We start from the raw sequence: 25,577 nt of genomic DNA on the forward strand, positions 1-25,577 counted from the left end.
GTGAAAGGATCTTTTTGAATGGATTTGCAGAACCTTCCCAGTTCAGACTGTAGAGGATTGGTGCCATGGATGTAAGTAAGTTGACGGCAATTTTTAGGTAAATTTTGGTTGAATTAGTGGACGGTAAGGACAAGTAAGATAAACATGTTCATGATAAACCTACCAAAGTTGTTCATAGACCATTTTTTCTCAGGACACAAAGAAGGAAGTAAGAGGAAGAGACAGAAGCACCGAGAGGAGCAAAAGAAAATCAAGACTTCCAAGCCGTACCACTGACGTGGACCCACAAGATCTACATACCGTACACTGAAGAGCACCACCGTTCCATGGCCGCAACATTAACACCTATCTTGTTTTTTGTTTTTTTTTGTATATATATTTTTATTTGAGGCTTTGTCACCTTATTAGACTGAAACAAAAAGAATAGAGACTGCTCCCGCCGCCGCTGAGCCATCTTTCTGCACGCCGTGAACAGTTTCCCTCTGTTGGTACATTTTATCTGCTCAGCCAATGTGAAACAGCTCGGCACAGGGAATCGTCTTCACGGGATGCCGGAGAGATGGCGGGGCCCTTGAGTTTGGTCAATGCTTTTCTTTCCCAGAGATTTATGGGGTTTAAATTATATTGAGGTTGCACTAGAAATTTTTGTCTCAAATTGTTTTTGTTTTTTTAGTGGATAAAGCAGTCGGTACATAAATATGCTTAGTAGTAAGGGATTGCAATTTGGCAGTAGTACAGGTTTGCCAATGCTTGTTAAAATATAAAAACTGTGTACCCTGCCTTGGAAATAAATGTGCCACACTGGTTCATGTGGAATATGGTCTGTGTGTTATTGTGTCTTGTGAGGTGTTGCTGTATTAGTGTCAGAGTGATTGGGGCACTGAACCATCCAGAGGTCCTTACGGATAAGGGGCTTAGTTTCCTAAATCTCCCTATTAGGCCTCGTTCCCACGGAGTAACGCGGCGCTCAATCTGACACGTAAACACGTGTCAGAGTGAGCGCTTCAAAACAGAATCCCATTGACTTCTTCCCCAATCCATAAGGACCTGTAGGTGGTTTAGAGTTCAAAAACACCCTGGCAGGTTCACTTTAAGACATAATTGATTGCCCACTTGGAACATCCTTTGCAGATATTGTCATCACTCACTGTCTCCAGTAGGGCTCACAATCTTAATTTTGTATTACCCACACAAACATGTGGAGAACATACTAACTTGATACAGAAGTCGTCTTTGGCCGGATTTGAACCCCGAACTCTAGCGCTGCAAGACAACAGTGCTAACGCCTGAGCTACCTTGTTACCCGTATGGTCTGCCAACCCTGACATTACAAGAACACCTAAACGCCCCTGGCACCAGTCAGAGATGACTTTTATAGTTGGTGTAAAAACATTATCATTCCCCAAAATGTGCATTAAATATTAAGTTAATATTAAGTATGAGCCTCCTTCTCGTGCATAGACTGAACGTCATCTTCTAAGTGATTGTATGGCAATAGAAAATGCTTCTTTCTGAGAATATCTTGAGAGGAACCAGGCTGATCTTAAATTTGAACAAAGAAAAAATGCTTACTGATAGCGTTATTGTAAAGTTATGTGCTCCCATCCGGAGAACTTGTCACCTCTCTGCTCCACACAATGCCCCAGACTAAGTAGTCTACGCCTAGAAAGTGGTCAAACCTCATGCACACTTAGACAGTGGACAGGACTATAGACAGGATTGGTGCCACCTGTCTGTCAGGTTTACTGTAACTCACACCAGAAAACTGGTGTGAGTTCTATCAGAAATCTAAGTCTTGATGTGATTGGTGTAGATTTCAATTAAGATACAACTACATGCGCAGAGCCAATAGCCTCTTGATCATTTTGGGGGATCCCCCCCTCCCCCAGGGTGTCCTGTATAAAAAAAGAGGCCACACAATGGTTGCAAGTCTCCATCAAGACTCTAATAGACTTGCATTGATGGTTTGAGAATCCTCTTCATACTGGAAACATTGTGCAACAGACAAGCAGAGAAGAGGTGAATGCACCAGAGGGGAGCACATAACTTCTCAATAAAGCTACCAGTAAGTTAGTCAATAACATTATATTAAATACAAGGTTTTTAAAAAAAAAATAAATAAATAAAAATAATTATATATCTCTCTAAGCAATTTGGATTCATTTTGGTAGATGTGGACAAGACCTTCAGTTTTACTGTTTGAAGGCAAAGGGTAAAACTAACTTATGAAATGCAAACCATGGGCTCTAAACACGCAAAATGGAGAGAGATTCATTTTCGTCTCCATACCTGGTAGTTACCACTTCCTTAGTGCTGACTAATACATTACTGACCCCTGCATGCTGCCTGCCTGTATTAGCTGGCTGTACGCCGTATCAGGATGCTACTCGACATTGCCAAGCGCTTACACCAAAGCTTATATCAGTGACTATGTGTTTAGGTAAAATGTATTTGATATTTTGCAGGCTAAGGCTAGCTTTGCATCTGCATCAGAGTCTCTGTAGGAGACACCATGTAAAATCTGCGTAGAGAAAAGACCTGCACCGAAAACCCAACTAACACCCAGCGGGCCCCTTTGATTATAATGCAGGTAACTGCTGTTTTAGCGGTCGGACTCTTTGTCATTTGGGTCCCCTGGAGAGCATGGCGCACGTGTGTACCTAGCCTCAGTCATGGTTATAAAATTTCAACCAACTGTACACTAAATAGGATTAGCCTCTGTTCACACTATGTTTCCTTTAAGCAGATGCCGACTGCCTATATATGTCCAGTCGGTCGTCTATCTCTACCATCAACAGCTGCAGAAGAAGGGAGACAAGGATTCCAGAAAGATCCGCTGGGGGCTGGGAACGACATAAGCTGCTGGGTCTTAGGGTCCATTCACATGGAGGAAAATGGTGAGGAATTTGGTGTGGAATTTCAGCACTGAAAAAAAAAGCCTCCCATTGACTTCAATGGGTTCCTTTTCCTGCTAGCAAAAGCAAATTCCTCACCATTTTCCACCATGTGAATGGACCCTATCACTACTTTCTGTACGCTCTTTTTCCTGCAGGTTTTTTTTTTATGCATGCTTGATTTTATGTGCCTGTTAACCCATTGGGTGCTGAGTGCACGTGTTTTTGTTTCTGTGTTTTTGTTTTTTTGCAAGGTAAATCTGGAATTAATAATGTATAACCAGTTGTCTGTATTTTATAGTGCTACAAAAACACTGTTTTTTTTTGTGTGTTTTTTCAAGAACAATTCTAAAAGACTCTTTCACACTAAGGCCCCACGTAGCATTTGCTACTGGGCCTAGACCCTGAGGGGGCCCCAAAGATCCCAGCCTCAGAGTTGATTTTTCATTTAAAGGGATTGTCCAGAATTAGAAAGATAAGGCTGCTTTCATCCATAAACCGTGCCGTACCTATCCAAGAGTTGTTTCGTGTTTATAAGCGACTGCTACCACAACAACCCCTATACCTACATCCCTTTCCCCTTCCATCTGAACTGCCGTTCTAATTTTAACTGTCTCAAGGTGAACCGCATATCACAAGATTCAGATTACACATGTCTATAGAAGTCTATGGAGAGGGGAGGAGTGAGCAGGAAGTGCAAAAAAATGAGAAGAAAGACAGGTCTAATCTGCTGCTGGAGCTAAATAGGACTTTTCTGCCACAAAGTATTTTATTCACTTATGTACAGTTCTGTACTTCTCTGTATACATCCTGCATGGTCCTGGGCGGATTCTCCTCTATGCACTGCGTGCAGTGTATGGCAGCTACCATCCGACCATCAGCTCAGGGAAAACTGTAAACTATGGTCAGATCCTGCAGAGGGAAAAACAGCTAAGTATTGCAAAATGTAAGACAGGTCACAACTTGAAGTTTAGGTTCACACGTCACAAAATGAAAAGAAATTCCTCCATTTCCCATCTCTGTATTTGGTTGTGGGATTGCTGGGGCAGAATTTTGATGCCGGGCATCAAATGGCTTTCCACTGCTGATTTGGCTCATATGAATGGGCCTAATGGGCAGGGACTCCTGAGCCGCGGAATACATGGAAATATCAAACAGGACTCTGATTTTTCTTTTTCCATGTCCTGCTGTGGTTTCTTCCTCACATTGAAAGCAATGGCAGGAATATTCAGGAATCAGCCACAGCCGCTCCGAAATCCGTGGCAGATTCCGCCCTGTGAACCTAGCCTAACTGGGATAAGCTTGTCACCTATTCTGTGGTTAGGCAATACTTGTTGGTGAATTAGCCCCTTTATAGGTGAAATCTCTAGAGAATTCCTTCCAAGGAACTTTTGGGCTCCTTATAAGTCCTGAACCAATAGGGGAATGTCTTATGTGTGAATGACAGAATAGTTCATGTATTGTACTTTTACTCCTCAGAGACCACACAGATAAATACTAAGTTTACTGACCAATTACTGTAATTCTATGGTCAGTCATACATTAAAAGGGAGTCTGTCATGAGAACCCAGCGCCACAGATAGATAGGTTAGGTTCATCAGATGGGCCAGCGTTTCATAAGGAGAAGACATTGTTTGATTCAGGTGAACCTAAGCCTGGATTCACACTTGCAATGGAGTATCTGTAGGATTCTTGCAAGTTAAGTCTATAGGGTCTTGGATATCTGCTTAAGCAGACAGGGTCTCTGTCTTTCGGAAGCCCAAATGCTAGTGTGAATCTAGCATAACCTATCTATCTGCAGGGCTGGGATCTGGTGACATGTATCTTTGTTATATCCTATTTTGATTAACCAGGTGTATAGGATTAGAAAAACAGGGCTGCTTCTAGAAACAGCACCACACCTGTTCATAGGTTGTGTCTGGTATTACATCTTGGCACCTCTGAAGTGGACAGGACTAAATTGCAATACCACAAACACCCTGTGGACAGGTATGGCAGTGTTTTGGGAACCAAGCAGTCTTTGATAAGAAAGCAGTCAGCCCTATCACCTGTGCCAACTTTCTCTGGCCACATTTCAGAATCACATGACTGCGGTACGTGGTACTAACGGCGCCGAGAAGCTGTTTATTGCTGTATTTAGTGAGAGTAAAGAACATTTATGTTCTATTTAAAACTGTCTCTTTGTATTTCTAAGAACAATGTGCCGGCTGTTCCAGCCCGGAGAACATTGATGTATGAAGCAGTGTGACTAATGTCATTACAATAAAGATCCACGGAAAACAACGTGTGCTTTTTGCCATTTGTGCACCTGCAAAGAAACCCACGGTAATGTCTCGAGTGTGAAAGTTGTGTTGTGTGTGGGTTTTATTATAGGGTGGGCTGCTCAATTCTTCCGTCTATACAGAGGCAGGGATTTGTGTCTCAAGTAAAGCAGTTCTGGGAGATTAGAAACTCATGGCGTCTTTACGAAGAATCAGCCCCATTCTTGTTCATAAGCTGGGTCTGGCATTGCAGTGTAGCCAAAATCATTTGACTGTGACTAGGTTGCAATGCTTGACACAGTCCATGGACAAGAGTGGCGCTGTTTTATATTTTTGTCATCTTAAACTTGAGCAAGTATCTGCTTGGTGGGCACTAGAAAATGTGGCATTTCGGGATTTTAAGTTTCATAAGGGAATTGTTTTTTAGGCTAGAGACACACAATGGGGGATTTTTCATCACACCTAAGGCTAGGTTTGCATCAGTGCTTGCTCTACATTTAGGGATTCTGTTCTGGAATTCGTTTGAAAAATGTGTACCCTCCAAAATGGAAAACTAGACGAATAGGTTTGAGTGATTGTGTTCGGAAAACATCGGATTCTGATCGGCGATCAAGAAAATTTCACAATCGAGATCGGTGATTATTTCCCACAATGCTTTGCTACTGGCCAAGCATTGTGGGAGAAGCTAACAATGTTAGCCTTCACACTGAGCATACGCTCCGCTCATTCTGAGCAGAGTGTATACTCAGTGTGAAGGTTCCGCTGCGGTTCCATAGGAATGAATGGAAGCAACCCCCTGCGTGCTGGCTGTGTCTATTCATTATAATGGGAGACTAGCTAGTAGCTACTTACCTGCAGAGATGGCTGGTCCGGTGCCCGGTGTTCTCGTTCTTCTTTGCCTTGCTGCCCCGCCTCCCAGGTTAGTGTTAAAGAGCTAGGAAGAAGGCGGGGCTTGTGGCTTAGGAGAGTGTGGGTGGGTACGTCTTCCCTCCCAGTAGCCGCCCACACTCTCCTAACCTGGGAGGCAGGGGGCAGCGAGGCGAAGAAGAACGAGAACACTGGGCACCGGACCAGCTATCTCTGCAGGTAAGTGGACACCAGGGGAGACTAAGTAGCCAGAGGATTAAAAAAATCCTCTGGCTACTTAGTGATTTAAAAAAATCACTGCACAGCGTGGATTCTAACAATTAAAGCGTTCAATTGTTAGATTCCATGCTGTATAGTGAATAGGATTGTTTTTAAAATCCGATCTCCGATTAGTAAAAAAAAATCCCATTGACTTGCATTGGGATCGAGATCGGGTTCGAATGAAAAATGATCGGAAATCGGATTTCAAAATCGATCCTGAAAAGTCAAGATCAGCTCAACCCTATAGACGAATAAAAAAAGTGGTGAGCTAAGGAAATTTGCAGACCCCATAGACTATAATGGGGACCGTGAGGTTTCCACACAAAACATGCGGAGAGAAAAGTGCTGCTTATATAGTCTATAGAGTCTGTGGGTTTCTAAGGTAACCGCTTTTTTATGCGTATAGGTTTCTGTTTGGGGGATCCCCAAGTGCTCCCTGAACAGAAACCCGAACGCAGATGTGAACCGGGCCTCAGGTGGAGAGTGGGTCAGATGTGAACCGGGCCTCATGTCAGTTTTCTGGAAAGAGTTATATGGCAATCTACCTGGCATAGCTCTCCATCCTGGCACATGGGCATACGCCTAATTTATTTAGAAGCTGGCGCCTCCTAGTAAATCAGGTGTGCATTGCGCCTACTGGACCATTTATTAAGATTGACATATGAAATGCCAGGCTTTATTATCTGACCCATTATGGAAATCCACTAAGGAAAATGCACCAGAATTCTGATGTAATTTACACCAAAAAAACTGCCACCATGCCCTCCACCACATATATGAAGGGTTTTAGACACTTCTCCGAAACTCGTATGAAAAAAGGATATGGCACATGTGTATGGGCAACAGAAAAATGTGCAAAATGTTATTATATTTTTCTGGCATAAACTAAACCAACTCATAAGTGTAAAAATAGACTAGACGAGGGATTTATCAGAAATCTGGCACAATGTAAGATTGTATAGTCCGGTTACATCATCTAACATTTGGGCTAACGCCCCACATAGTGGCCGCTGTAAAAAACCACAGCAGCAACGCATCATGGTTTTTCCTGCAATGCTTTTCACAGAAAATCCGCAAAGGTTTTCTTTGTGGACTTTCTTCTTCCATTATACCTATAGGAAATTCCTGGTGTTTCCACAGGTATAATTGACATGCTGCGATTTCCAAATCCGTCACGGTTTTTCAAATCTCATCGCGTCTGCTGCACGTATTTTTCCGCAATGTGTGAATTGGAACTATAAAACACTGCTGTTTGTTTCCATCACATGGGGCCCCAACCTTGACCCTTTGAGTTTTTATGCAGCATTTGCCAGCAAAATCTGTACCAAAATTAGCAACAAAAACAATATGGAGAATTTCCTAAGCCATCTATGACAGTTTTCTGGCGTATATGGTCCTAGATGTGGCTCATCTTTGTTCCTTCTGTGCAGTGCCTGCCACTTTTTATGTAAATGGATAGATCAGATGGGAATGACTCAGCCTAAAAACTGGCATAGTTATACTTGACTGGCCTAGATTTCATTTCTGGTGCACCCGATCACATTAGTCTCATCACATAACAGTTGTATCATCAGACACTATGGCATGGATCACATTTGTAGCATCTACTTCATTGAACTTAAAGGGGTATTCCCATGACACTTGTTCACTAACCTGCAGGCTGTTGTGCTCTCTTCACTTCCTGCTTTTCTCGGCACATTGGTTGGCGGGGTTTCACTTGCATGGGATTGGTTGTAAATGAATTACCACAGTGTGAAGCTGATGTAGCAGAGCTGGATTTGAGTCAGTTTGAATTACATACAGAGGTAATGGACTCCCTATCTCAGCCCTTATCAGCCAAATTCAATTAAACCGACTGATAAGAGCTCAGAAATCCTGGAGCTCTCTGAGAAGCTCCTCTACTTATCAGACACAAACAGCTCAGAGCAGCTCCCAGCCCCTCCCTCCCCCTGAGAGCAGGCAGCTACATCACTTGACAAATGAGCAGATAATCCCAAGGGCCATAGAAACGAGTGTAAACAATGAATTGAATAAATTAAGATAGCGGCCAAACAAAGCAGTTTTGATAAAGCAATGTATTTAGGAAATGTCTTAAATCCACATAAACTAGAAGTATAGATAGGATCCTTGTGATGGGACAACCCCTTTAAGTCCAATCTGCACAGTCTCAACACTATCAGGACTCAATTCTTTACATAGGAGCATTTCTGGATGCAGTTTTGACCCATCCTCATGGTCAGCCAGGGACCCTAATAGTAAGGGATGACGACTTGTAGAGCCTTCCATCTGGATGCTAAATAACCTCATTAACAACTCACTTTTCTGCATATACAATGAAACACCAAACTTTCTATAGACTCTTCCTGGAAAGTATCTCTTCCCCATGGCTTTCCCAGGGTGAAATACGCACCTTTATAGTTCCAGTGTGTCCATACCTGTATGATGAAACTGCATGGACTCCACAGACTCGTCACAATGTCCTATTACAGTTCCTGTTGATGATGAGACAGACACCTCTCACACTGTAATAATGGACATGACAGCACATAACCTCTCTTACATTGTGTAGGAGAATGGAGAGAGAGAAGGATAACTGTACTGAAGTTCAGGATAAGTCAGCAGGATCATATCCCAAACCTGGACCCCAAACTGATCAACTGAAGCCATATACGACGTGCACAGCTGAAAGCAGCCCTGGTCCTATTCAAGTAACTGGGAACAGGGCTTCAGTTCCCCGGTGCAACCACTATAGTGTATAAGGCTGCCCGACATCCGGGACTAGTTATAGAGAGTCTGTCAGCAGGAAAGTCAGTATCAGTCTGACAAGATTTGCTTTAACAAGTGTTTGTGAGGCTTGGCTCTCCTGTTCATTTTGGACCCTACATGACTGCTGAGACCCAATTACAGGTCTCATCGGTGATCCTGAGACATGTGACGTCAGCCACAGCACAGAAGAGGATGCCGGGGACTCCCTTACACCAACGAGGATGCCCAGGACTTAACTTATCATACTTTGGGATCTGAGGAGACCCCAGAGTATAATAGTGTTCTCTGAGTAGTGAACCCCAAATGGTTTGCATTCAACTTGAGCCTGAAATTTTTGAGCCATCTGCCTTGTTTAGGATTGAGCTGATCTTGACTTTTCAGGATCGATTTTGAAATCCAATTTCCGATCATTTTTCATTCGAACCCGATCCCAATGCAAGTCAATGGGATTTTTTTTTACTAATCGGAGATTGGATTTTAAAAACAATCCTAGTCACTATACAGCATGGAATCTAACAATTGAACGCTTTAATTGTTAGAATCCACGCTGTGTAGTGATTTTTTTAAATCACTAAGTAGCCAGAGGATTTTTTTTTTTTTTTTTTAATCCTCTGGCTACTTAGTCCCCCCTGGTATCCACTTACCTACAGAGATGGCTGGTCTGGTGCCCGGTGTTCTCGTTCTTCTTCGCCTCGCTGCCCCCTACCTCCCAGGTTAGTAGAGTGTGGGCGGGTTAGGAGAGTGTAGACGGGTACTGGGAGGGGAGACATCACGTCTCTCCCCGCCCTGTACCCGCCCACACTCTCCTAAGCCATAAGCCCCGCCTTCTCCCTAGCTCTTTAACACTAACCTGGGAGGCAGGGGCAGCAAGGCGAAGAAGAACGAGAACACCGGGCACCGGACCAGCCATCTCTGCAGGTAAGTAGCTACTAGAGATGTTAGCTAGTCTCCCATTAGAATGAATTGACATAGCCGGCACGCAAGGGGTTAAGGCTGTGTGCAGGCTTTTTCCATTCATTCCTATGGAACCGCAGCGAAGCCTTCACACTGAGTATATACTCCGCTCAGAATGAGCGGAGCGTATACTCAGTGTGAAGGCTAACATTGTTAGCTTTTCCCACAATGCTTGGCCAGTAGCAAAGCATTGTGGGAAATAATCACCGATCTCGATCTCACCTAAAAAGATCGTGTTCGGAATTCCGATCGCGATCGTGAAATTTTCTCAATCGCCGATCGGAATCCGATCTTTACCGAACACGATCGCTCCAATCTTAGCCTTGTTAATTTCTTTGGGTAGGCTGGCATAGGTGTTCCTGTCTGGCGTTGTTGTAGGTTATGCGAGATTTTGTAATTTAGGCCCAATTATTTCACCGGAGCTGACATGAAATACTATACACAACCCATAGTCAGGTGCGGTGCCGCCTCTGGAGAAGATCCGCCATTTTTTGTCCAATCCTATTTTAGTCAGTAAAGTATAGATACATAACAGAACTGCATTTGAGCTGGTATGATTTATTATTGCACTACATAAAATGGACCACTTGGGGGCACCCTTCACTGCAAAGAAAATTAAAGGCAGCCGTATATATGTGGCAGACAAATAATACTATAACTCCAGCCTAATTATACTATATTAAATACTGTGGGCTTATATGGCGGTAGTTAATAATATAGATTAATGTAGGCTCACACGCTCACTAGGTTAATATCTTCTCCCATTAAGTAAAGTAAAACTAAATAAGAATATGTCAAATAAATATATCCCTAACAATTAAATATATGGGAGGAAAAAAAAAGACAAAAATAAATTCTCGGTCCTTCATGCAATAAATACTTGTTATATAAATTATTATGTCTCTATGGAGAGAAGCGCAAATGCAAAAATCCTATTTACTAATTACTTTAATGGATGAATAATTGCCAACATGGCGTTACCATTCTATATGTCACAGGGGTGCAGCACTATACAGTCCGGCACTGTCAGCACTGATAGGCCACGGTGAGAGTGTGTAGGGATAAGCTCCAACTTATAGGACCGACAGGCGATTTACTCATAATATTCTAATAGGAGAATGGCACAACACTGAATTGTAAGTATAATCTTCCAGAATTGTTATATTAATTGGAAAAGAATTATTTACTAAGGCCTGGTTACATCTGCGTTCGGTATTCCATTCGGGGAGTCTGCTTGGGGACCCCTGAACGGAATACTGAAAACATTGACAAGCGGTGAGCAATGAAAGCACACGGACACCATAGACTATAATGGGATCAGTGTGTTTTCCGCGCGGTGTCCACACGAGTCAGGCGGAGACAAACATGGTTCATGAAGTTCTTTTCCCTCCACATGTTCCGTGCAGAAACTACACGGAAAACACATGGACCCATTATAGTCTATGGGGTCCGTGTGCTTTCATTGCTCACCGCTTGTCAATGCGTTCGGTATTCCGTTCAGGGGGTTCCCAAATGGAATACCAAACGCAGATGTGAACCAGGTGTCAAGAAAGGTGAATTATCTTAAGAGCCAACCGGTAGGATTGAGCTGATCTTGAGATTTCAGGATCGTTTTTAAAATCTGATTTCTGATCATTTTCCATCTGAACCCGATCCCAATTCTGATCCTAATGCAAGTCAATGGGATTTTTTAATGATCGAAGATTGGATTTTAGAAACGATCCTATTCCCAACATAGCATGGAGTCCAAAAATTGAAGGTTTCAATTTTTGGACTCCACACTGTGTAGTGATTAAAAAAATCCCCCGGCTACTTAGTCCCCTCCAGTTACCTGCACAGAATCACTGCCGCTGCCGCTCCCCGTAGTTCTTGGTCCGGTCCTTTCTCATTCACAGGCCTGCAACGCGTCGTGTGCACAGCCGCCTCCCATGATGTGGTTTAGGAGAGTGTGGGCGGGTACGGGGGGGGGGGGGGGGAGATGTGAGTGCATCACTTATGTCTCCCCTCCCAGTACCCACCCACACTCTCCTAAGCCACAAGCCCCGCCTTCTCCCAGCATCATTAACACTAGCCTAGGGAGGCAGCGGTGCGCACAGCGCTCTGAAGGCATGTGAATGAGAGAGGAGAGGACCGAGAAGAATAGGGAGCGGCAGCGGATCTGTGCAGCTAAGTTGAGCGATTAGGATCGGAATTCCGTCCCCGATCTTTTGTAGGCAGGATCAGAACCCGATCGCTATCGTGAAATTTACTCGATCGCTGATCGGGATCCGATCTTTTCCTATCCCGATCGCTCAACCCTACCAACCGGTAAGCCTTGACAGACCATGTTATATAAATCCATCAGGACAGACCATATGGAAAGACTTTTCTACAGGCCTGGGGTATTCTTACGTTTTTTTTAATTTCCATTTGCATGTACCAAACCCTGGACAAACCATCTTGGTTCATTCTGAGCATCTACTGGGCCTTCCTATCACATGACAGAATCAGATTATACAATGTTTGTAGTCTGTTATCATGGCAGCACATAGATCGCCATAATAGCTGTGGATACAAAATCAAATTAGATTTTCCATTAATACTAATTGCAAAGCTACTTAATTTCATTTTAGATCAATTGGAGCTATTAAAAAGTCATCATAGAGTTGGACATAGTCCTTAAATGTGGTCCCCAGGCTAATAGGAAGCCACAAAAGCTGTTGTATGGCAGATGTCCCTGTGACAGTAATAACAGCCATATTCACTGCACTTACAGCCACGTCTTCTTTATAGATGTCAGTGCTGCATCTTGTCTAGTGGTCAGGGAGTGTGTGGCATCCAGGTCAGCTTATAGCATCGGTCACAGATCCCTACATTATTTGTCAATGAGATCTTCATAGGCACACCAACATGCGATCACCCTATGTAACCTGGTGATCTAATATCAGGCTCTGCTGGTATTCACACCCTGGTGTACGGCCATGTAAATGAGACTTTCCGATATCGCAATTCATACGTTGTTGACTTTGACTTTCATGGCATCTATTTAGATTTTCACTCTAAATCCGATAATGTATCTTGTACGTACAGTGTTGATAAAATTGTGAAATTGATCTAGATTTCATCTGAAATGTTCTATAACAATAAGATACAATAGAAGCTTTGAACAACAAAACGTAAAAAAAACACGAAACACTCAGCACCGCTGCCTGCCTGGAATGATATATACACTACAAAAAAAAAATCATTTGCATTGTTAGGATTGCAGGGTTCCATATTGTAAGCGGTAATTGAGTGTCTAATGCTCTGTGCTGCATGTGTCCTATTTCTCTTCAGATTCTCTAGTTATTGTTATTCATGCAAAAAATACTGGGAAGGATTCCCATAGGGATAGATGTGACTAGCATGTCAACGACAGTGTTGCCTGGCCAGCAATGCTATCATGTTTGTATGTACAATATCCTTTGATATATAGCTGGGATGCCAATAACAAGTCTTCATGATCGTAACATAAAAAGAAATAAAATAGTAGAAAAAAAGGGAAAAAAATTTAAAAATCTATCTACGTGACTCATAAACTATTATACCTCAAGTGTGACCAGAGTCTAATTCTGATATATATTTCATAAAATGTTACTAAACTATGCTCACTAAACTATTTGCCCTCCTATCTGTCCACGGCGTGTACGGGAGAAGTATAAACCTTTAGATCTTGCATAGAGTTGATGAGCGTTGGCTGGATCCCCCAATCTTGAGGGATCCCAATGGCAAATGTCGAGGAAGAGAAGAGACTGCCTTATAGTAAGACATGTATCATCCGAAAGATATGGTAAATGTTCAGCTCGGACCTTTACTGGATGGTCAGTGGATCTTTACTAAAAGTAGCTGAGTACTAGAGATGGGCGATCCGACTCATACTGAGCCAGGTTTAGAGATAGGTTCCTAGGAGTCCTGACAGTATTCTACACTATGTTTATAGATAGGATCCCAGGAGCCATGACAGTGTTCTACACTATGTTTTATAGATAGGTTCCTAGGAGCCCTGACAGTGTTCTACACTATGTTTTATAGATAGGTTCCTAGGAGCCCTGACAGTGTTCTACACTATGTTTATAGATAGGTTCCTAGGCGCCCTGACAGTGTTCTACACTATGGTTTATAGATAGGTTCCTAGGAGCCCTGACAGTGTTATACACTATGTTTATAGATAGGTTCCTAGGAGCCCTGACAGTGTTCTGCACTATGGTTTATAGATAGGTTCCTAGGAGTCCTGACAGTGTTCTACACTATAGTTTATAGATAGGTTCCTAGGAGCCCTGACAGTGTCCTACACTATGGTTTATAGATAGGTTCCTAGGCGCCCTGACAGTGTTCTACACTATGGTTTATAGATAGGTTCCTAGGCGCCCTGACAGTGTTCTACACTATGTTTTATAGATAGGTTCCTAGGAGCCCTGACAGTGCTCTACACTATGTTTTATAGATAGGTTCCTAGGAGTCCTGACAGTGTTATACACTATGTTTTATAGATAGGTTCCTAGGAGTCCTGAGAGTGTTCTCCACTTTGTTTTATAGATATGATCCTAGGAGCCCTGACAGTGTTATACATTATGTTTTATAGATAGGTTCCTAGGAGCCCTGAGAGTGTTCTACACTATGTTTTATAGATAGGTTCCTAGGAGCCCTGACAGTATTCTACACTATGTTTTATAGATAGGATCCCAGGAGCCATGACAGTGTTCTACACTATGTTTTATAGATAGGTTCCTAGGAGTCCTGACAGTGTTCTATACTATGTTTTATAGATAGGTTCCTAGGAGCACTGACAGTGTTCTACACTATGTTTATAGATAGGTTCGTAGGAGCCCTGACACTGTTCTACACTATGTTTTATAGATAGGTTCCTAGGAGCCCTGACAGTGTTATACACTATGTTTTATAGATATGTTCCTAGGAGCCCTGACAGTGTTCTACACTATGGTTTATAGATAGGTTCCTAGGCGCCCTGACAGTGTGCTACACTATGGTTTATAGATAGGTTCCTAGGAGCCCTGACAGTGTTATACACTATGTTTTATAGATAGGTTCCTAGGAGCCCTGACAGTGTTCTGCACTATGGTTTATAGATAGGTTCCTAGGAGCCCTGACAGTGTTCTACACTATGGTTTATAGATAGGTTCCTAGGCGCCCTGACAGTGTTCTACACTATGGTTTATAGATAGGTTCCTAGGAGCCCTGACAGTGTTCTACACTATGTTTTATAGATAGGTTCCTAGGAGCCCTGACAGTGTTCTACACTATGTTTTATAGATAGGTTCCTAGGAGCCCTGACAGTGTTCTACACTATGTTTTATAGATAGGTTCCTAGGAGCCCTGACAGTGTTATACACTATGTTTATAGATAGGTTCCTAGGAGCCCTGACAGTGTTCTACACTATGTTTTATAGATGGGTTCCTAGGAGTCCTGACAGTGTTCTACACTATGGTTTATAGATAGGTTCCTAGGCGCCCTGACAGTGTTCTACACTATGGTTTATAGATAGGTTCCTAGGAGCCCTGACAGTGTTCTACACTATGTTTTATAGATAGGTTCCTAGGAGCCCTGACAGTGTTCTACACTATGTTTTATAGATAGGTTCCTAGGAGCCCTGACAGTGTTATACACTATGTTTATAGATAGGTTCCTAGGAGCCCTGACAGTGTTCTACACTATGTTTTATAGATAGGTTCCTAGGAGCCCTGACAGTGTTCTACACTATGTTTTATAGATGGGTTCCTAGGAGTCCTGACAGTGTTCCACACTATGTTTTAAAGAGGACCTTTCACCACTTTTGGGCACATGCAGTTCTATATACTGCCGGAAAGCTGACAGTGTGCTGAGTTCAGTGCACTATCGGCTTTCCCGATCTGTGCCCGGTGTGAAGAGCTTACGGTCCGGTACCGTAGCTCTTCTATGGTCAGAAGGGCGTTTCTGACAGTTAGTCAGAGACGTCCTTCTTCACAGCACAGCCAATCGCGCTGTGCTATGAGAGCCGGGAGGAACGCCCCCTCCCTCTGCTCGCAGTACTCGTCCATAGACAAGCATTATCAGGGAGGGAGGGGGGAGTTCCTCCCCGCTCACACGGTGCAGCGCGATTGGCTGTGCTGTGAAGAAGGACGTCTCTGACTAACTGTCAGAAACGTCCTTCTGACCATAGAAGAGCTACGGTACCGGATCGTAAGCTCTTCACACTGGGCACAGATTGGGAAAGCCGACAGTGTGCTGAACTCAGCGCACTGTCAGCTTTCCGGCAGTATATAGAACTGCCTGTGTGCAAAATGGTGAAAGGTCCTCTTTAAGCTAATTAAAGGTGTGGTTTGTACCAAACCTGTTTGACCCAAAAGGAGTCTGGGACCTAAACTGCAGAACTTGAACACAAAATGAATCTTGAGAGTTTTGCTCTGTATTGAGCTCTATTGCATACGCTTACTATAGAGAGTGCAGCGCTAGCAGTCGTGTCCAGGCTTCTGAAGTGGCCCCTATAAATAGCATTTGCTAAGTGGGGGCCCAGTTACAGACTTTGCACCGCAGCCAGAGTGCTTTACCTTATGCCTTTGTCTACAGTTCTAAGCCAACAATTACAAAAACATACAAATTCTAATTCTATGACTTCATTTCAGTACAGAGAGATACAAATGTGTAACACAACTACACAAATTCTCCCAAATTTAAAGATTTAAAATGAAATATTTAACAAGCAATGTAATTACACTGTAATATTTGACTGGGGAAATGTACATATAAAATAAAGCTATAATAAAAATATAATTACTGGCATGTCAAATGGATATTTTGTGTGTAACTAATGCTGATATAAAAGTGCAGCTGCTGAAACATATTACTAGTAATAATGCCGCCATTTGTCTTCATTAGAAAAAAGACCATAATTGCTACAGCACATACAGAGCAGAATTCTTCACTATAGTTTTTGGAATATTTTGTACTATTTTTTAATGGTAATACTAAATAAAAAGCAAGCACAATAATTTATATGGATACAAATAAAAACGCTATATTATACATTCAGCTTCAGCCACAATTTTACTTTAATCTACATAAAAATGTGACTGTCTTTGTATATACATGTGCCAATCCTGCAATATACTCCAGAGCTGCATTCATAATTCTGCTATGATCAGTTTCGATAAAAGAGATTTCTATTACAGCCTGTTTCCTTCAGTGGTTCCCACAGAAACAAAATTGCCAAGTTAGGCTAAGGCACCATGTAGAAGTCCAAAACTTTTTTGTCTACATTTGAGAACAAATTTGGGTCAATGGGATCCTATAAATACAGACACTGAATGTAGGATTCAGTTCAGTGCCCAAGCCGTGAACCATGGACAAGGCAGACCAGTTTAGAGCCCCCACTAGCACCACATTCCTTGTACAGAGTACTTTGGGCCGCCCCAGTTACCAGGTCCTGACTACGACTACGACTAGAGATGAGCGAGTAGTGTTCGATCGAGTAGGTGTTCGATCGAATACTACGGTATTCGAAATACTCGTACTCGATCGAACACTACTACCCTGTTTCCCCAAAAATAAGACACCCCCCCTTCACTTTCTGGATCACATACAACCGGCAGTCATGCCGGCGCTCCGCTAAGGAAGCATCAGCATGACTGCCGATTGTTCCCCGCTCCAGCCGCTGCATAAGACATCCCCGAAAATAAGAAAGGTCATATATTTCGTTAGATAATTTAATATAAGAAACTGTCTTATTTTCGGGGAAACAGGGTAGCTGTTCGAAGTTTAATGTTCGATGCAGAACCAGCATTGATTGGCAGAATGCTATCCATTCTGCCAATCAACGCTGGTTCTTCTCTTACCTTTCCGAAGTCTTCTCCGCGCTGCGTCCCCGCGTCTTCTTCCGGGTGGAATTCACTCTGCCTAGGCATCCAGCCTAGGCAGAGCCGACTGCGCATGCGTGGGCATGTACGCACATACATGCGCATGCGCAGTCGGCTCTGCTCAGGCGTCGGGCTTGGGCAGAGCCGCACGCGCATGTGCAGTCGGCTCTGCCTAGGCCGGATGCCTAGGCAGAGTGAATTCCACCCTTAAAAGGACGCAGGGACCCTGCGCCGGGAGAAGACTTCAAGCAGAATCCAGCCCGACCGGCACTCGTGGACTTGGTAAGTATGATTTTATCGAATGTTGCCTACCCCTGAAACAAACATTTCCCCCCCATAGACTATAATGGGGTTCGAAATCCATTCGAAGAGTCGAACAGTGTGCGACTGTTCGAATCGGATTTCGAACCTTGGACACTTTAGTGTTCGCTCATCTCTAACTACGACCTGAATACAATAACCTGAGATTCGAAGCTTATATAAAACTCTAGGTATAAAACGCTTCGTTTCCTAGCAGTCAAAACAGGTGTTGTGTTGGGGACTTGTTCTCCGCCTGTCACTGGCCAGTGTGAGATGTGACAACTTATTTCATTTGCAATTGACGGTGACTTTTCATTGTGAAAGCCACAAGTGAGAGCAATTATATGTGATTAAAGGATAGAGGAAAGAGCCAGAGCGGACGGCGTTACATTTATTCTTACACATAATTTCCTGTGTTTATTTTCACCCCTAAGGAATAGTCATGGAAACATTGCCAGACTTCTCTTTTCCAAAATTGCCTGAAGCCTTGTCAGAACACCGATGCCTTTCTACAGAGTGTTCTACCGATATTATCTGTGAATGACAGAGGACACCTAAATGGATGGACGCCAAGGGTCAATGAGGCATCTTCATTTAGAGGACAGCCCTGGTCCATGAAGATGCTGCTTAATATACCCTGACATATATTATAGGGCTTGTCCAGGACACAGACATTTTCTATTTACTCCACCAATGTAATACTGTCGCCATCTGATCCAAATTTTTTATATATTCTTTTTACTGAAATGGTCATGTGACATCACATATACCGCTCGCATAGACCCCATGCACATGATTGGGTGCGCCATCTAAGGAATAGGGTCAAGTTTTCAAGGTGTCAAATTTTCCCATTATAAGTCAGGGCACTAGAGTTACATGTGACCTGTGTGATATTGAACCCTTGGCTGCTCAAGATGGGCTGATAAAGAGAATTGGGCCTGAAGTGGGCCTGTGCAGGATCAGAGAGTGGGGAGTAAGATTTTTGGAATAATACAATAGGCAAAATACAAAAAAGTCACCCACTTTGCCCTGGATAACACTTGGGACAAATATTTGCCAGGACTGCCCATTATATTTACTGCACTGTCTGCATAAAGACCTGTGTATTAGACTGAACCTGTAGTGCTACAGCACCATCTTATGACTGACATCGGTACTGCACCTCAATTGATTGCAACACTATGTCCTACTTCTGTGCTGTCCAGATATAAAAGCTACTACCTTATATGAGCTATAAGAAATACAGAGCATCAAGGTACATACATATACAAATATACCCTAGTTATATACAAGAGAGAACTCATGGGTAGTCCAAAAATTTCAAGCTAGAGGGCGGAGGCGTAATATGAAGCTCCAGGGCACTAATGCACAATCTGTACAAGGCCCTCCAACTATATTGTATTGTTTATAGTGTTTGTTTCCTCTTTTTAGGAAGAGACACTTCATGCCCCCCCCCCCCCCCCCAGGCTTGTAGGCCCAAGTGTGACACTTTAAAGGGGACAGCATCAATTAATCCTAAGGGATGGGTTACACCTTACACATACCTCCCAACTTTTGAAGAACCGAAAGAGGGACAAAATGTTTGGCACGCTTAGCGCGCCGCGGCAAATTTAGCCCCACCCACTTTTGTGTTGACTCTACTCATTAATTTTTCACAGTATAATCCTTCTACAGTCACCCGTAAATTATATGTCCCCCCTCTATCTCTCCCCCAGTTTGATATACACCCTTCATCTGCCCCCGGTTTCATGTTCCCCCTCCATCTCTTCCCCCAGTTTCATGTCCCCTACATCTCTGTCTCCAGATTCATGTCCCCCATCTCTGCTGCCAGATTCATGTCCCCCCCATCTCTGCCCCCAGATTCATGTCCCCCATCTCTGCCCCCAGATTCATGTCCCCCATCTCTGCCCCCAGATTCATGTCTCCCATCTCTGCCCCCAGATTTATGTCCCCCCTCCATCTCTGCCCCCAGTTTCATGTCCCTCCATCTCTGTCCCCAGATTCATGTCCCCCATCTCTGCCCCCAGATTCATGTCCCCCATCTCTGCCCCCAGATTCATGTCCCCCATCTCTGCCCCCAGATTTATGTCCCCCCTCCATCTCTGCCCCCAGTTTCATGTCCCCCCATCTCTGCCCCCAGTTTCATGTCCCCACATCTCTGTCCCCAGATTCATGTCCCCCATCTCTGCCCCCAGATTCATGTCTCCCATCTCTGCCCCCAGATTCATGTCCCCCATCTCTGCCCCCAGATTCATGTCCCCCATCTCTGCCCCCCAGATTCATGTCCCCCCATTTCTGCCCCCAGATTCATGTCCCTCCATCTCTGCCCCCAGATTCATGTCCCCTCCATCTCTGTCCCCAGATTCATGTCCCCCATCTCTGCCCCCAGATTCATGTCCCCTCCATCTCTGTCCCCAGATTCATGTCCCCTCCATCTCTGCCCCAGATTCATGTCCCCCATCTCTGCCCCCATATTCATGCCCCCCATCTCTGCCCCAGATTCATGTCCCCCATCTCTGCCCCCAGATTCATGTCCCTCCATCTCTGCCCCCAGATTCATGTCCCCTCCATCTCTGCCCCCAGATTCATGTCCCCTCCATCTCTGCCCACAGATTCATGTCCCTCTATCTCTGCCCCCAGATTCATGTCCCCTCCATCTCTGCCCCAGATTCATGTCCCCCATCTCTGCCCCCATATTCATGTCCCCTCCATCTCTTCCCCCAGATTCATGCCCCCCCATCTCTGCCCCCATATTCATGCCCCCCATCTCTGCCCCAGATTCATATCCCCCATCTCTGCCCCCAGATTCATGTCCCTCCATCTCTGCCCCCAGATTCATGTCCCCTCCATCTCTGCCCCCAGATTCATGTCCCCTCCATCTCTGCCCACAGATTCATGTCCCTCTATCTCTGCCCCCAGATTCATGTCCCCTCCATCTCTGCCCCCAGTTTCATGTCCCTCCATCTCTGCATCCTCTGGACGCAGATCTGAGTTGAAATTGGGACATACCTCCCTCCAACCGGGACCGCGGGACACGTCACCGAAATTGTGAATCGGAACGGTTGGGAGGTATGCCTTACAGTTATGTGCAGCATTTTTGTATGGATGATCTGCCCAACCATTGCAAACATAAAGTTAAATGGACAAAACCATCTATGGGATAAAATCAACCCTACATATGCAATAGGTACCTGGATGCATGTTTGGCCCAACTGATGTCAGGGGAGAGTAGATCGGACCTCATACATATTAGATAGATGGCCGGACCTGCCTAAAGTGAGTTTTGGCCAACCTGTGAACTTTTCTTAATCACTAATAGTCTCATCTTACAATGTAATTTCCATATAATATTCACCATTTAGGGATAATTCCTTAGAAAGTTGGTAGACATGGGAAGGGTTCCATGGGCTTTGATCATTTCACTGTCAGGAGCCCAGAAAATTCTGATGGTAAATCTACATTTGAATGATACAAAAAACAGAAAGGAAAAAAAAGCTTAACTCTTTTAGAAAGCGTTCCCTTCCGCTAAGCTTCCCTCTACCTAAACTACAATGAAAAGAAAACAAACATCATAAATATACATGGCCCATTTCTGTGGGATGATCTGTTTGTTAAAACCTAATATCAGTAGATAAAGGGATTTTCTATGATAAAATATATACCTGTCATTAGCAGCAGACAGAACAGCCACTCCTCTGCTGAAAATGTACCGAAATACTAAGAAGATTAGAACCGCTCGCTATGTAGAACTGGTGAGTGATATGGCAGATGTTTCTCCTAAATATACCCTATCCAGCGTTCTCCACATCCCTGACCGTCCTAACTTCTCGGCTTTGTCTCTAGCTGTAGGCACAACTATCAGCTTTGTTAACCTGCAGAGACAGGACTGCAATGGCAGATGTTCTCGGAGGGTATACATGTCCCGGGTCACATCTGATGTGTATCGGATGAACCTGCCAATGGTTTTGATGGGTTCGGCCAACCATCTAATGCGGAGATCTGCAAACTTCGACACTTCAACTACATTTCCCAGCATGCACGCTTGCTTGGCTATTCTCGGAAATCCTACGCAAATGTTTGGATCATGTAGTTTCACAATAGCTGGTGCGCCGGAGGTTGCTGATCCCTGATCGTATGCGTATGTAGCTCCCTCAATAGCAAATGTCAGATAGTTGTCAGTTCTCTAAAGTGTATGACTGGCGGATTTGTCAGATTCCTACAAGGGGTAGATGAGCTCCCACTGTTATAGATCTCTGATCCTTATATAAGAAGGACACTACTGATGGCTGTCAGCACTGTGTTATGGGTATTTAGCCTGCATTGACGGTAATATATGGACACTCTGCTCTGCCCCTCCTTGCTTCCATGTAATCTAATGTGAATTGTAGTGTTCGCTCATGACACTAAGTGTCACTGTTACATAATATATAGGGGTTTGCAGCGGGGAATAGGAGGCAGTTTGTAAGGGAAGCTGCCTGATGTCCAGAGGGGCCACCAAGAGTCGCAGAGAGGGAGCCATGCACATTCCCCAACCAGTGATATGTCATAAAGTCAAATGGTATTCACTATGCCTGTGATGGGCGCCATACCTCCAACCATCATGAGCTCATTGGCGCAGTTCTAGATTACAGGTGTGGGAAGTAATGCCAGCTTCAACTCATCTATGTCCGGAGATATACACTCCAGGGGGAAACACTATGTACACCCGCTGCTACATTTTATACTGTGTGCAGGGGCATAATATGAGGAGGTCCAGAGCCTTGGGGGGCCAACAAACACTGACATTACTATTGAGGTCGCAGCTAGCACCTGACCCATGAGCCAAGGGGACCCACAGGTTAGCCGTACCACTCTAAGCCTTCGTTCACATCTGTGTCAGAGTCTCCTACTCCATCGCAGACTCTGCCTACAATTATAGGATAGAACTGTATAGTTTAAACGTCTTTGAACTCTTTCTTCTGATTCTAGAGGGGCTCCAATGGTCCTATAGAGGGTGAAGCAGTTGGCCTTGATCCCTGGGGGGCTTCAATGGACCCTCTGCCACATAAAGTCTACCACTATTCTAAATGGCACAGATCCCAAAGTTTAATAACAGCACTTTTTGTTCAGACTGACATTAAACCAGAGGGCTTTATTGGCATGTCCGAATAAATATTTGGCATTGCCAAAGCTAGTAAAGTGTGTGTGTGTGGGGGGAGGAGTGGTGGGTATGGGGGATCGGTGTGTGGTTGATTTGGGGTATAACAGTCCGTGGAGTCTCATCTTCCTCTTAGTTGGTGACCGTTATATGGGGAGGTGGGGTGGGGTGGGTGGTTTGTGGTATAACAGTCCGTGGAGTCTCATCTTTCTCTTAGTTGGTGACCGTTATATGGGGAGGTGGGGTGGGCTGGGTGGTTTGTGGTATAACAGTCCGTGGAGTCTCATCTTTCTCTTAGTTGGTGACCGTTATATGGGGAGGTGGGGTGGGCTGGGTGGTTTGTGGTATAACAGTCCGTGGAGTCTCATCTTTCTCTTAGTTGGTGACAGCTGTATAGAGGGGGTGATTTGGGATATAACAGTCCGTGGGTTCTCATCTTCCTCTTAGTTGGTGACCGCTATATGGGGAGGTGGGGTGGGGCGGGTGTTTTGGGATAAATATAACAGTCCATGGAGTCTCATCTTCCTCTTATTTGGTGACAGCTGGACACGTATTGGGCAGCGATCTCCACAGTGGCCTCTTTTTCTCCCAGTAGGATGTAGAGTTTCCTCTTCTCGTCTCCAGATATGAAATCTGGGATGTGGGCAGAGAGTCTTTGGTAGTAGACGGCCCTCACAGCTGAGTATTTGGTGCAGTGTAGCAGGAAGTGGGTCTCGTCTTCTAGGGCCTCCTGGTCACAGTGCTGGCACAGTCTGTTCTCCTGTGGCTTGTACGTCTGCCTGTGTCGCCCCGTCTCCATCTCCAGGTTGTGGGCGCTCAGTCTGTACCGGCTCAGGGTCTGTCTGTGTTTGGGGTGGCGTATTCTCTCCAGGTAGGTGGCCACGGTGTAGTCCCTTTGCAATGACTGGTACAAATCTCTAGTCAGGACTTTTCTGTATGTGTCACAATGTTATCGAATTACAAATTGAGTGTCTTGCTTTGGACTATATGTTGACCATATTTCCCAGACTAGATACTGTGCAGGGAACCAGAACTCATCTAAGCTGCTTTCCTGAAGGACTACTGTCCAGTACGGTAGTCACATGCTCAGTACAGAATAGTAGTCCTGTAGGCGGCAGTGACTCTTAGCAGCATGGATGACCATGATGAGTCCCTGCACAGTGTTTGGTCCAGAAAATATGGGCAAAATTTGGTTCATATTTCATGGACTGCATATGGCTGTCTGAGGCTGGCCTTACTGGTCTGTGATGATACAACCTCTTTATAAGTGGACATGCACAGGTAAGGGCACGTTTGCAAACCTGATACTATACCTCTACATCAGGTTCTGGGGATATTATCACTCCCTAAGGAGAGATCACCTTCTCAGGCATATGGAGTCTTACAAAAAGTCTTTTTAGCTCCACTGGGGGGATTATGGGAAAAATATGCAAATCTGTTCCCCAAGATGTAAATAGGAAAACCGTGCCTCTGTTTGCTGCCCTCTATGGGTAGCTCCCTTGAACATTATGCCCAACTTTTTCAACAAGCCTTGCGGGATTTAGCCAATTTGTCTCGATCTGGTTGGATCTCTTTAGCACAGTGTAGGGAAAATTGATTTGGCAAAGATGAGAGACTTGTAGACCAGGTCTAGACCAATTTTCCCTATGCTTGGTTAAATCCTGCATCATGCAACAAAGGCTTGTTGAAAAATTCAGGCATGATGTTCAAGGGCACTACCCATAGAGGGCAGTAAACAGAGTAACGTTTTTCTATTTACATCTTGGGGAACAGATTTGGATATTTTCCCATATACTTCTACATACCTCTAGTTACTCCCTCACTGCCTTCACATACAATGGCACTTGATCATATGACCGTAGCGCTGACAGGGTGTGTAAATGACTAATAATGATAACTGTATAAGTAAGAGATAATGCCAGGAGAACAATACGTCTGACTCGCACATAGAGGAAGAAATATCGCTTTATCCATGTGGCGGAGAAGCCTGAGCGGCAGTAAAGGTCTGTGTCACCACCACTCATCAGTCCACATATCACAGCGCCAATGACCATGTCTGATCTGTTTGTTATGTCTTGCTACGTATTTATGGAGATAATATACAGACTTCAGCGTCGCTTACAATCTCTTTGACCTTTAGAATATAAAAATCACAGCAAAACATTCATGGGCCAAAGCCAGGACAAGGTTAATGTTCTAGAAAACGCTCGGCAAACTTGGTCTTATTGTATTTGCTTGACCTGCTTTTACGTTGATGTTTGTGTCCAT

The 25,577-nt window shown here is 44.2% G+C and overlaps 1 protein-coding gene across 2 annotated transcripts in view; it reads left to right on the top strand.

Moving 5' to 3' along the window:
* Positions 1-816, top strand: part of DNAJB6 (DnaJ heat shock protein family (Hsp40) member B6) — a 58,995-nt gene extending 58,179 nt beyond the window's left edge. For both annotated transcript variants that reach the window (XM_075271547.1, XM_075271548.1), the window contains exon 10: positions 194-816. In XM_075271547.1, coding sequence (XP_075127648.1) covers positions 194-276 — 83 coding nt within the window. In that variant the 3' untranslated portion in view covers positions 277-816. The remainder of the gene's footprint in view (positions 1-193) is intronic.
* The last annotated feature ends 24,761 nt before the right edge of the window (positions 817-25,577 follow it).

This window comes from Leptodactylus fuscus, chromosome 4 (genome assembly GCF_031893055.1).
Source record: "Leptodactylus fuscus isolate aLepFus1 chromosome 4, aLepFus1.hap2, whole genome shotgun sequence".
Classification (NCBI taxonomy): domain Eukaryota; kingdom Metazoa; phylum Chordata; class Amphibia; order Anura; family Leptodactylidae; genus Leptodactylus; species Leptodactylus fuscus.